The sequence below is a fragment of the Anneissia japonica genome, unplaced genomic scaffold (assembly GCF_011630105.1).
Source record: "Anneissia japonica isolate Jap-2015-1 unplaced genomic scaffold, ASM1163010v1 scaffold287836_len1076198_cov165, whole genome shotgun sequence".
In the NCBI taxonomy this organism is placed as follows: domain Eukaryota; kingdom Metazoa; phylum Echinodermata; class Crinoidea; order Comatulida; family Comatulidae; genus Anneissia; species Anneissia japonica.
Genome location: NW_022729021.1, coordinates 463,621 through 477,675, shown reverse-complemented (window position 1 = coordinate 477,675; position 14,055 = coordinate 463,621). Strand labels below are relative to the sequence as shown.

The 14,055-nt window shown below is 34.8% G+C and overlaps 2 protein-coding genes across 2 annotated transcripts; both read left to right on the top strand.

The window, feature by feature from the left end:
• The first annotated feature begins 7,961 nt into the window (after nucleotides 1-7,961).
• On the top strand, nucleotides 7,962-10,015 carry LOC117114596. The gene is made up of 3 exons (XM_033258284.1): nucleotides 7,962-8,685; nucleotides 9,239-9,560; nucleotides 9,766-10,015. The coding sequence occupies exons 1-3, from the start codon at nucleotides 8,580-8,582 to the stop codon at nucleotides 10,013-10,015; spliced, it is 678 nt and encodes a 225-aa protein (XP_033114175.1). The 5' UTR covers nucleotides 7,962-8,579.
• A 64-nt stretch (nucleotides 10,016-10,079) lies between these two features.
• LOC117114589 lies at nucleotides 10,080-11,409 on the top strand. The gene is made up of 2 exons (XM_033258276.1): nucleotides 10,080-10,249; nucleotides 10,591-11,409. The coding sequence occupies exon 2, from the start codon at nucleotides 10,696-10,698 to the stop codon at nucleotides 11,272-11,274; it is 579 nt and encodes a 192-aa protein (XP_033114167.1). The 5' UTR covers nucleotides 10,080-10,249; nucleotides 10,591-10,695; the 3' UTR covers nucleotides 11,275-11,409.
• Nucleotides 11,410-14,055: the final 2,646 nt, after the last annotated feature.

Below are 14,055 nucleotides of genomic sequence, written 5' to 3'. Positions count from 1 at the left end.
CTCCCGGGGCACCGGAGTCAGCCATTGTTGGTCGATATTTACATGTGTTTGGTTCTTGCTGAATAAACGTTATAACTGTAGACTACCGTGTGTGTAATTTCATTTAAGTCGAATCTAGCCTACTGGCGCAATTCAACATGCACTAAACATGGATTCAGAAAGGGTAAAGAGGCATAATATGATCAGTTATCAATCAATCAATCGTCAAGTATCCATTAAATAATATTCAAAGGCGCTCGAGTTTTGTGTGAATTTGAAACACATCCTTAAGAAAGTTCTAATAGATAAAATATAAATGACAGTTTATAAATGATTATTAATACATCATTTTTAATTGTTTACTCTTTTAGGAAACTGATGATGACTCTGGATTGACACAGAAGTGTCCTAAATGCCAAAATAACATTTCATTCTGTGTTTTAAAGAAACATTTGGCAAGCTGTGCAAGTAGCAGGTAACAATGAAATATATTTTCTATTTTGTATTTTTGACATTTATAAATGACATGAATGAATGAAATCAATATGATTGATATAAATATTCATACTTCAATCTATACATAATTATTTGTTAATATTGAGTCTCTACAGAGCCCTGAAAGGGACTTGGTTTAAAAAAAATATCTATAAAGTATATAAAAATATATAAATATATATATATATATATATAAGTATATATAAATATATTTGAATTCATATTAAATAAAGTCTCAGTATTGCATTGTTATTGTAAGAACAGATTCTGATTTCCTAGTGCTCGGATTTAACCCAAACCAACAATAGAAATCCATGTCCTTTCTAACATTAGGCCTAATACAGTAGATTTGTTTGATTTGGCTTGTTTAAAGAAAAAAGTAGTATCTTTAATCATTAAGCGTTATTTTAAAATTGTTTATTAAATATTTTTACTGAACACTTCTATTTTATTAGACCTAGTCCTCCATCAACAGTATCCATACCACCTGAAGAACAGGTAAAACGAGCATTTTTGCTGTCACTGACTATATCTTTGTATAATGTATCTGAAGAATATCCAGTAGTACATTGTAAATTAGGTAGTAGTTCACAATTCACATAGACGTACTACACGCTGTAATTATGGAATCTGCCCCCCACCATGGCAAGGTGGTGAAGCATTCACCCTGAAAGCAAAGGTCCCAGCTTTAATACCTCAAGATAATAATCAACTTATTTTATATTAAGGAATTGTTTTTACCATATTACAAAATGGTGACGACCAGTTCGGCATTAATGTGATACAGGTTTGGACTGTTCCATTATAAAATAGGGTTGTTATTTTTTGTTTATGGTAAATTGAATTTCTTGAATTTAATTACCAGATGCTGTGATTCGTATTTATTTACATTAATTTCTTTTATATTAACACCATCTATTAACACCTTTATAGCCAGTTTCTCCCAATCCCAGGAGCCAATTAACCTTGAAGCCTTGCCTGCTTATATCCCTAGTTTTGTTCCACCACCTACCTTCCAAACCTGGGAGATTTTTGAAGACCTTCGTAAAATCAATGTTAAAAAGGCTGGAGGGCCTGATAACCTACCCCCTAAGGTTATTCGAGAATGTGCGTATAGACCCATGTTACGCGCCTGAGCATTCCCACAGATACCATCAATGCCAGGAGCCTTGTTGTTTTAATGGATCTGACAATAGACCTATTTCTTTGACCCCTACCCTGGCCAAAGTTGCTGAAGGCAAAATTTCAAATGTCATCCTTAAATGTATTGAACCTTTACTTGATAGAAGGCAGTTTGGAAACCAGAGAGGTATATCTACCACACATTGCTTGACTGAGGTATACCACTCGTTAGTCAGTGCCTCTGAGAGGATCCGCCAACGCCAGTGTTCTGACGTTGACGGACTTCTCGAAGGCATTTGACACGGTAGATCACACTGTTGTCGTGAAAAAATTGTTAGATATGGGTGCTCCATCATGCTTAGTCCAATGGATAATCGATTTCATTACTGCACGTTGACAGAGGATTAAGTATCGTGGTAAATATTCTGAGTGGATATCCTTAACTGGAGGTGTCCCTCAGGGAACCCGTCTTGCTGTCATTATTTTTCTGGTTTTAATAAATGACTCTTTACAGGATACTGAGCAATTGGGGATCGATGCCTGGAAGTATCCAGAGAAGAATTAGTATTCATATATAAATGTTACATTAGACCGGTGCTTGACCTAGGCCTAGTACTTCTTCTTCTAGTTCTTATAGGCTCATTCCCACAGCCGTTGAAATTTTTTATTTGACTCCATGTCAAAGGTTATATTTTATTTGTAAATGCGCCGAATGTAAATACGCCGAATGTAAATGCGCCGAATGGTAAAAGGGCCGAATGTAAATGCGCCGAATGGTAAAAGGGCCGAATGAAAATGCGCCGAATGGTAAAAGAGCCGAACGTAATGGTAAAAGGGCCGAATGAAAATGCGCCGAATGGTAAAAGAGCCGAACGTAATGGTAAAAGGGCCGAATGTTAATGCGCCGGATGGTAAAAGAGCCGAACGTAATGGTAAAAGAGCCGAACGTAATGGTAAAAGGGCCGAATGTAAATGCGCCGAATGGTAAGCTGTTACCGAAGGCAGCGATGGCATTCCATAGGTAGCTAGAGACAGAGATTATGTGAGATCAAAGAGTATAAATAGAACAAGAGAGCCAACAACGCTCATTGAGAACGTAAAAAAACGATACGCTCTACGCAGCTAGTGTAGGACGCCAACTAACGCTTGTATGTGTTTTATTACCCAGTAATCCACCGCGCACGGTAGGTTTGTCTGTTTATCTGTTCTCCACAAGATACTGTACTTTTGTTTTCTGCTTACTGAGTTTATAGCGGGCGTACTACTACCGCGCTGCGCAGCGCTGCACAGCGCTGCACGGGGTAATAAAAAGAATATACAACCGTTAGTGGGCGTCCTACACAGGCATGACGTTTTTACGAACGGGACTTTGCTCTCTTGTTCTATTTATACTCTTTGGTGAGATTCGAGCCTTGCGCATGCGTAGATCAGTTTTGAAATAGAGATGGCCACAGAGTGATAAAAGGTTTTATGCAATTCTAAGATTGAACGACCTGAGGAAAATAATATTATTATGAAGCATGGGAGGGTGAGGATAGGCACATAATCTCACCCTCCCATGACTCCCATTACTTCATGAAATGAAGATCAAACTTCAAACTCAGGTAAGTTCTCGTTTAGTCTAATAGCTTTTTTTTGGAGAACTTGAAGTATGTTAATATTGGATAAATAAGTATTGCCCCAAACAATGTTGCAGTAGCTCAAATAAGGAAGGATTAAAGAGCAGTAAAGAATACGAAGAATATTAGTGGGTACAAATGGGGATAATCTAAAAATAATACCAAGGCTTTTTGAAATTTTGTTTTCAATTTCGTGTATATGTTTTTTCCATGATACGCCACTTCAAACTCAGGTAAGGTCTCGTCCTTTTCTGAAACCGAACTGCTTTTCATAAAGCATGTCATATATCGAAATAAATGAGGAAACTCAATTACCTTGTCCAAGGCCTTCGAAAAAATTGATAGTATTGAAATTGGTCGATAGAAAGGTCAGATTTGATGCCCGATTTATAAATAGGGGTGGCGCGTGCTAACTTCATCTTGTCTGGGAACACACCCTTAGTTAAGGCAATATTAAATATATGACATAATGGACGAGAGATGAAATTAGCAATATATTTGATGGCTTTAGTATGTACCGTACATTATTTAAAACTGAAAACTATTCCACTCCACATAGGCCTATATTACTGCTAGTTTAACGAACGCCGTTTGTGTGAACACTTTGGAATTTTAATCCGTGGACTAGCTTACGCCTGCCTTAGGGAGTTTTACGATGATGAGATACAGTTCTCTGTGTGCCAGACAGTGGCGGCGCCAGCAGGGTAACAGAGCTTGTCAAGTAGTCAGACCATAAAACGTGTTGGCTTGGTGTGGGCCTATTTTTATGTCTGTCAGTCTGAGAGTGCCATTTTCGGCCATCTAGAGGTTGATATTCTTTAAAAAAAATCTCATTTGGGAGGGGGAACCCCATCTCCTAGCTCAAGCCTACGAGCTCAAGTCCCCTTGTTGGACAACTTAGCCCCCCCCCCCGCCAGTGATGACACTGGCTGGGACTAAATTCTAATGTTATGTTTATTTACACATTTGTGACATCCACAGGATAAAAGCAATTACTACATGGTTTAATAAGGTGTCTTATCTATGGTGAGCTCAATTTTTTACCCTCTAGGGTTTCTTTCACCATATGTTTTGAGGAATTTTGGAATAGAAGCAAGTGGACAAAGGAGAGTAAAAATATGAAGATAGGCGACGTTGTGCTTGTTATTGAAGAAAATGCACCTAGGAATCATCGGTCGTTTGCTAGAGTAATTGCAACGTATCCCAGTGAAGACTGTCTTGTTCGAAAGGTGCAAGTGTATGTTGGATCAAATGTAAAAATGGATCGACCTGTACACAAGTTAGTGTTTATTACTGGAGAAGATGAATAGGGAATTGGGGTTATCCCCGCCAAGGAGCCTTTGTGTGCTCTATTGGGTGTGAGCCTAGCGCCGCCCTATATATATATAAAAAAAAAAAAAAATTGATGTCCTAATTATAGGGGTTATCCCCGCCAAGGAGCCTTTGTGTGCTCTATTGGGTGTGAGCCTAGCGCTGCCCTTTTGATACGAAGTTTCTTGCTGAAGGTGACATCTGTAAGTAGTGTAGAATATGTGGAGCACTTACAGACTGTCGTTTGCGATGTAAAAAAAAAAAAAAAAAAAAAAAAAGCATTGATCTGAAGTTGATTTAATAGAACATTGTTGGACTGTTTGCGAATCATGGATTATGAAGATATTATTGCATCCTGTTTGATCAAGAGATGATCTTGTTGCTTATACCATTTGAGCATTTAGACAAAAAAAAAACATTCGTTTTGAACATTATATTTCTTTGTATTGTATTGTTGAACTTGTGTTATTGTTATACTGCTTGTAGGTAAATTTTGTTAAAAATTTAAGGGAGCCATGTGGTGAATATAGATTCATATAGGAGGCCCTTTGTTGGTTCATACATATATAACATACCTTGTAGTATAATGGTAGAGTATAATGTTTTAGTGCGGTAAAGAACGAGTGTTGCGCGTTGGAAACTAGGGATTCCATACTGTAGGAGTACATGTTGTTAATGAGAGCGTCCATTTGAAGTTAGGAAGTCGAATACACCATTTTACTATGCCTTAATTTAGCTGTTGTGGGACTGGTATGTACATGATTTGTTGTGGAATATATACTTGTACTGTAGATATGAACAGTACAGTATCTTTATATTTGTTGTTCCTGTTTATAATATTATTGCGGCTGTGTACAGTCATAATTATAGAAGAACACCGTAATACATCGCATGTTAACATTTGATGATAGACCTTCGCCAGTGACTCGTCACGCTTGACTGCACAAATGAATATTTATGAAGTCATAGGATAGGCTGATACCACTGGTATTGTTGTTATTATTATTATTATTATGATACTCGTTATTTTACAACAGGGATCAGGTGTACGAATACCAGTAGACAAAAGAATTATTCAAGAGGTAAAGAGACAAGTCCTTAATGGAGTACAGAGAGTTGGTGAGATGAAAAGACACCTTAAGAGATTGGTGAATGACGATCTAACTCATGAACTACCACAAAGACCAAGTCCTTTAAATAGGTGCTTTTTCCACATCTAGATGTGTATAAGAGACAGTATATATACACATATTTGAAACTGAACAGTGAAATTTGGAAAGCGATCTGTTTTCCACAATTGGAACCCACAATTTTAACTCATAAACAGTTTGATATAATCTCCTTTTATACAACAAATTCATCAAAATATTTTATCTTGTTCTACAATGGGTAGCTTGGTTGATGTTTTAGGGAGTGTTATAATGATGAGGTACAGTTCTCTGTGTGCCAGACTAAAACATGAAAAGCGCTAGTGTCATCCCAAGGACACGGGTTGAATACTTGAAAACTAGTCAAAAGTACACCTTTGTGACTTCCACAGGATAAAAGCAATTACTACATGGTGTAATAAGTCTGAAAACGGAGAAAGAAAATACAAATACAATATTGAAGAGATGACCAAAGTTCTAGCTGGGGCGAAGACGGAGGAAGATTTCAACCAAGCACTTTGAAAAAGTGAGGCTACCTGAAAAGAAGGTAAATATGCATAAGGATATAATTATTTACTCCTTCAAAAACCTGGCATATTATAATATACTCCAACAATATGGTTGCTTTTAAATATGACTTATAGGTTGGTAAATGGTGTATTGACAATAATTACTTTTAATGCTTAAGGTACACTGTGTGGCATATGCAACAAAATTGGTCATCTTTTCAATATTGTCTTTGTATAAATTATTCCAAACAATCATCTAGACAAACACATCTAAAATGATTATATTCCACAGAGATGGGTAAAGGCTTACTGACTTGATAGATTTCTAACATCTCTCAACACCAACAATGGTATTGAGCACCGGAATAGAATATTGAAGTGATAGATCTGTCTACTTTGTCCCGAAGTCATACTTCAGTATTCTATTCCGGTGCTCAATACCAAAGTAGACAGATCTATCACATCTGTTTGTCAATCAATCATTGAGGAATTTCTACCTGAATCCATGGTCAGGTAAGTGGCATATCAATACAGTTTTGTCCTCTGTCTCTGGGCCTACTGTAGCTTTAAGAATCAATATTATAAAAGAAAAAAAAAAAGAAAAGAAAAAAAAAAAGTGAGAAAAGTGCTGTAGTAGATTGTGTTTATCCATCTGGTTTATCATTGTAGAAAATACTAACGAATAATTATTGTTAAACAAAGTTGAATAAACAACAATATTCAAAACATTACTAAACTTTGTTTTAATTCTTTTTCCATTCATCACAACACCAACACCTAATTTTTCAACAAAATCACACAATGTATCTGTAGACAACTACAGTATATTAGAGCAGTGATTTATATCAATAATACAGTAAATGTATTACTATTGAATTAAAAAAACTCAACATTATTGAAAATTACCATTATTCATTTATTATCGTATTCGTCTTGTAATTTTTTTTACAATAGTAATTCATATAATTTTAACCAAAATGATACAAAGTCTCAATTAATTTTGAAATTAACCAACCGATAATGCTAAAAAGAAAAAAACATCACATGACTGAAAATCTAAAAATTAATTTGTATAATTCTTGATCATTTTTACAAGGAAACAAATACAAATGTACTGCTGTATTATAAATCCAACAAACAATAATTAAACTGTTAACTTAAATTAGAATGAGTCAGTGTCTCCAATAACAGGTATACAGTAGTATTATTTTTTGAGTGTTAACAAGCAATGATTTATATCAATGAAATTGTATACATGTATGTCTTTATTACCACTGATTTCCAGGAATTAATAACAAATCAATTTGTCACTGCAATGTTTTTTAGTGTAGACAATAATTGTAGACAATAAATACAAAAGAAATCTTGTAGACACTATGCTTAATAGAGCTTACAAATTATCATCAACCAATGAATTATTTCTACAAGAAGTTAATGATATTGCAACTATGTTTGATAACATTCGATTATTGCAATCAATAATGTTAAATATACCAAAACAAATTGCATGGATAATTTATGGATAACGTTTGGCATATTTATTAATAATATCAGAATAATAATAGTAATAATGATAATAATGGAATAATTTCGATATCAGTAGTTATGGAAATATCTGTGTGTCCACTTCAAAGTTTTTTCATTAGCTAGGAATTCTTCCAATTCTTTTCTAAAATCTGGATAACTAGCATACGTTGATGGAAGTTCGAGCGTGGGGCCACAGGTGTGGGAAATTGGACGCCTGCCTACACCTTCCAATGATATGTGTACCGCCAGATCAAAAGTAGGCGCTTGTCGGCAGATAGGGATTTCTGTAAAATGCTTCTGAATGTGTAAAACTTGTATTTTTACCATTTTTATATTTTGAGCCAACCTTAACGAAAATTTACTCTAGATTTAAAAAATGTTGGTCTTTTTATCTAATTCTAACTATAAATATAAGAAAATTACCAAAAACTAAGACACTCATTCGGTTTTGACTGAAAACGGTCCGGAAACGATGTTTATTTTCTTGTATTTCGTGTTTTATTTACTCTTTTTGTGCATCGTGATTTACGAGTCGATCCCCTAGTATTTGGTATGGTTGGAAAGGTCATAAAATAAATATTCTGAAAATAGCTATTCCGGGTCAAATGCATTATTATTTGGACCAATGGCAAGCATTCTTCTAGTGGGTTCTACCGTAAACAAAGCCCTCTTGTTGCCACGGAGCATTGAGACCGCAAATTTGATTGGATTACAGTAGTCACGTGACCCTCCGAAGCGAAAAAAAATACTTCCGGATAGCTCCATTCGCAAGTACACGCTGTCGAGGAAAGCCTATGAAATTTTTGTCCGATTAATTTTACATAATTTCTATTAATTTTACTACTGAATTTACCTGATATTCTGGTAACATGGCTTCAAGTAGTAAATATGTGGCAGATTTGTTGAATGATGCAGAAAATTGTGGTCTAGCGGGCGTCGCAAACTTGGGCGATTTCCTCACCGAGTATTTTGGTGGTAAGTTCAATTTTTAGGTAAAACGTTTGCTTGTTTTCACCTAGTTTCCAGCTTACTTACCTACTTATTATTTTTCTTTCTATTCTTTCGTAAGTAAATACTGCTAATGCAGTGCGCTTTGTTTTTATTATTGTTCCAGTTCTCTAGTATGCAAGCCTAGACGAAGGGCCTAGGCTAGCCGAATTTAGGGCCAGGCTCAGGTTCTCGAGTGTTATTTGTGAGCTAGCTGCGCGCCGTATAGAACCGCTCCCAGGCCTGGCCAAGCTATTATTATAACTAATAGGCCTAGTTCTAGGTAGCCCTAGCCAATAAACCAAGCATATTATGCTCAGATCAGGGCCTAGCTATCCTAGGCTAGCCAGTCAAAAATCGATTCTGGCGCCGCTAAATTTTGATAAGATAGTTTTACTGTAGGTAGGGGCCCCAAAGTCCCCTATTTTTAAGGATAATTTTAGAATAATGTATTTCAGATTTAGAAATATTGGCCAGACCTCATTGACAATATTAATAGTTTTCAATAATTTAATTTTGTTTTCCTAATTTCATAAATTAGATCCTGATGATGCTGCTTCAGTTGCTGGTGAGAGTATCATAGATGGTGATGACTCTGACGAACACTCAGATGATGATGATCCACAACCAATGGATATGGACTCGGACAATGATGAAGCTTTGCGTGCTGTTCTCGGTGAACCAATGAATTATGAAGTTAACGAGAACGAAGCCGATGAATTATTGGATGCAATAGCTATGGTTGGAGAAGCTGCAGAAGAGGTAGTTCACATAAAGGAGCGAAAGTGCCACTGCCACTGTAAGCTCTTCAATGGTCAACGATGCATCGAACAGTTTACCAAGTTAGAGTGCGAGGAGATTGGGTAAATATTTTTATGTGATTTTTATTTCATCTATGCATTATGATCTATAAACATTACTAGCTAATTTTAATCAGTCTTGTCGTACTACATTTAGGATATTTACTGATGTGTTTTATGCTTTGGTTTTCCCCCAATTATTTAATTTCTTTGCAGATCCTTTAGTATTTTATGCGTAATTTTAAATACATCATAATATTTTTTTCAGCATGAATATTGATGAGATGTCATGCTTTGAGAAGGACCTTCTGATATTGGGCATTATATCTGCATCGATCAACACCTCGGAAAACACTGAGCAAGCCAAGCAAAAGCCAGCCAAGAGAAAATGTACCAGAATGCGCTGGTTCTTCATAAGTAAAGGAAAATTTACTAACCTGAAGACATGGTATAATAATAATGGATTAATACCGAGAAGGAAGAAAAGTGGTAAGCTTTTCATATTTTCTTTCACTTAAAGCTTATTTTAATTATGTTAAAAAAACAAATTTTTATTGAATGTTGTTTGTCAATTCTTTGATTGCCTGGCCAAGTCTGAGCAAAATTCAAGGGACATAGAGTTCCATTACTCTTTCGACTATGCTCAGCAAGTCCATTATCCGTATAATCCATTGCAGCCTGGTCCAGTGTTTTTCAAAACTTGCCGCAAATGTCAGATATTTGGAATTGTGGCTGAGGGGTTTCCATGCCAGGTATGTTATGGTTATATTTATATATTATATGCATTTATTTTGTGTGAAAACAAATATTTTTATTTTTAAAACGCTACTCTTTCAGGTAACAAATGATGCCAAATAAAATGGTTAATTAACCAACAACTTGTGATCTGATTGTTATTTTTATTATAAAGTTTTTATATTAGATTCTTTCTTCTTAACAACTTGTGTAATTTAAAGTATGTGTATCACTAATATTGTAGTACACTGGAATAGTAAAAAAAACTACCCTATAAATTGATGTCTTCTTTTTTCAGTTTGGTACCCTTATTACATATCAATTTTAACCCGAAAATATTTTATTATTAATCTTTCAGATCAACTATCTCACTGACGAGATTATTTCGAAGAAGAAGGGGCCAAACAGTGTTATTAGCCTCCTGCACCATTTTTTAGAAAATTACGGAATCGGGGAAAAACATATGATTATAAACTGTGACAATTGTTGTGGCCAAAACAAAAACAATCTAATGATGGACTACATGCTTTGGAGAATAAATAACGGCCTGCACACTTCAATAACTGTGTCATTTCTTCTAGCTGGGCATACCAAATTTGCGCCCGATGGTTGTTTTGGATTATTTAAGAGAGAATTCAGAAGAACCTATGTGTCGTGCCTTGACGACATTGTAAAAACTGTTTGTAACAGCACCCAAGAAGGGATTAATAAAGCTTGCTTGGTGGGCAGCGAGTCTGGAGAACAGTACGTACATTACTATGACTGGGAGAGTTTTTTGAAGCCGCACTTTAAAAGGCTTGTCGGCATCAAGTCGTTCCACCACTTCACATTCAGTTCGGAGCATCATGATTCCGTGTCTGTGAAAGAGTTTTCAGATTCGCCAAGTATTAAAATTAAACTATTGAGGGGAGACTGCCCAGATGGTTTTCCAGAAAAAATTCCTATAGAGGGTTTAGATGATGCCAGAAGAAGCTATCTCCACAAGGAGGTGCGCGAATTTTGTACACCGGAGACTCGGGATCTGGTGTGCCCTGCACCATAATTTACCATCGTCCAGACCTTCTGTGTGTAAATTGTAAATAGAGTTAGTGACTGCTTGACCGCCTACCAATGTAAATTGTAATATACAAATTTTAATAAAGATATTTTGCAAATTAAAATAAAATTGGAAATAAAATTCATCTAGCTGAGTGCTTTATGTATTATTGAAATTGTCTATTACTATATTTTGTGCCATATAAACTAGGCCGGTATAATAAATTTTTTACTATTAAAATGTCTCACATATTGTGTAATATTTATGGCGTAATGAGTTATATTTTTCAATGTACCCTAGTTAAGATTATGGCACAAGATATAGCGTGAAATCATCTTACTGCTTCATTTAATTACAGTAATCTCATGAATTTTCATCAGTTTTTTTTTTTTTATGTATCCCAGTACTGTAATATTACTTATAGTAATAATAACACCTATAATTCTTTCCTACATTAAACTTGGCTGTGAAAATAAAGTAAAATAGTACAAGTAAAAGAGAATTCGTTTTTTTTTTAAAGAATTTTTTTTTTTTTAAATAATCTCATAAAATAATGGGTAATTTTTTAACCCAATAAGTATTATATGTTATTATTATGAAACTGTACCTATTAGACATCAAGTCATTTTTGCATAAAAAATTATTCTCCATCGATTTGATGTTTTAAAAACTTAATTTTAATTTTCGCTTTGCAGAAGTATAAAGATAAATGCGGAACATAAAATTTATTTTGAAAATAATTAGTAACTTTGAAGCCATAATTAAATATTTTATTGGTATTGGATAGCTATGAAATTTACAGATTGTATAGAGAAATGTGTATTCTATATGTGGGCCAAGTTTGAGGGTCATAGCTTATCTAGAAGACAGCGTTGTCAAGGACATAATATGTATGTACCAGCTGCCAGTGCTTTCAACTTCCTGTTAAAATAGTTTATCTTTGACTGCGAATTTCTCAATAAATTAACCAAATATCACTAGTTGAATGGATGTTTTTAAATGACCATAACTCTGAAAATACCTGATCAATTTTAATAATCTCTACATCATTTTAAAGGTAATTGTGTCTACTTTATTAAACTAACAAAAAGTGAAAATTTAAAAATTTCGACAAGAGCCTAGTTTTGGTCTGCCTGCACACATATCATTATGTGTAATCCTGTAACAAAACTTTAGAATGTTTCGAGTTTCACATAATCCAGTGCTCTTGATTTCATCCTTGGTTTTTGCATTTTTTGTTTCAACTTCTCAAACAATGTTTTTTTTTCTAGTTTCCTTAGATCCAAAATGTTTGCAAAAACAGTTAGTCTGTCTCCTCTAGCAGGCAGGTAATTTGTCAACCTGTCAATGAGACAAAACAGTATAACCACCACATCCAAACACTGACTATAAACAATCAAATTCCAAATTAAATGATATGAAATATTGAGAATGAATATGTGAAGCTTGGGTTTTGGAAATAGAATTATACATATCTGAACAAAAGTCTAATTTGGGCGAATAATACTGAAATACAGATGTAGTTTAGTATCATCATCATCATTACCTTCACCATCATCATCACAACCTCCACCATATCAACCACCACCACAACCACCACCACCATCACAACCGCCACCATCACCACCATCATCATCAACATCAAAATCACCAGCCTCATGCCGAAGATCCTTTTCATTCATTTCATCAGGACGCAATGATCCAGAAGGCCTTTCACTCTCACAGGTTACAGGACCTTCTTACATTACATTCTGTTTTTGATTGGCAATTAACTAACGAGTGTTTTTGACACGCAAGTCATCTTTTTATTGGTATTATCCTTTTTGCTTATATTTAGTATTGTAACAGGGTGTTTTGCTACAGGATTCATAAATAAGCTTACCTTTACCTTACCTTTAACAGTTTCATATCACACATCATGCAAGTATATAAGCGAAAATATAATTGGTCTGTAGCTCATAGGAGCGAGCTATGAAGCTGCAATGCTAATTCTGAAAAACAAGATACTGTACAGGTTAAAGGCAATTAAAATCTCTTAAGTTCCCAGATTGAAAATGTCAATTTTAGTTAATGAAACAAAGTAAAAAAAAAAAAACAAAACAAAAAATAAAATTAAAAAAAAACAAAATAAATGGTTACAAATACAGCTTATCAAAAGATACTGAAAGAAATAAGTGGTTTGGCAGTGTATTTGTTGATGGATGAAGATGATAGTACAATAATATATAATCGTATTTCTGTTGTTGGTGCTAAACTTTCACTGTCAAAAAAGGCCAAGGCCTATGTCATATAGAGATAAACCTAGCCCCTATTTTTTTCCCAAATTCCCCATAAAAGTTCACCAGATTATAATTCCTATAATGTTCTAAGACTATCTGCAGTTGTCCTCTATTGCCAATACTATTCAGAAAGCTATAGTGTGTTCACAATAATAATAATAATAATAATAATAATAATAATAATAATAATAATAATAATAATAATAATAATGCCTAGAAAGTGCAAGTCATCAGGATTCAAGGGAATTCCATGGCATAAAATGCCTAGAGCTGAAGAAAATGATGGTGAATTAGCTGGGCCTAGTGTAGTGGAAAATAGGCTCCCTAAGCCAAGCAAGTAGCTCTGATGAAGGGAGATCAGATGACATCAGTCATGACCCCAGGCCTGACCCACCAATTTATCAAGACATGGGGCATTTCATGTAACATCATCTGAAAGGAAATTAGAAGACAGCATCACCATCACAGAGAAAGTGGTCATTTATATGATACAGACAAAGCCAAGACT

Bases quoted from the DNA above. Each gene is read 5' to 3' on its own strand.
- LOC117114596 (XM_033258284.1), top strand. From the start codon at position 8,580: ATGGCTTCAAGTAGTAAATATGTGGCAGATTTGTTGAATGATGCAGAA. The intron at 8,686-9,238 runs GTAAGTTCAATT...TTCATAAATTAG, and splicing joins CCTCACCGAGTATTTTGGTG to ATCCTGATGATGCTGCTTCA. The intron at 9,561-9,765 runs GTAAATATTTTT...TATTTTTTTCAG, and splicing joins TTAGAGTGCGAGGAGATTGG to CATGAATATTGATGAGATGT.
- LOC117114589 (XM_033258276.1), top strand. From the start codon at position 10,696: ATGATTATAAACTGTGACAATTGTTGTGGCCAAAACAAAAACAATCTA.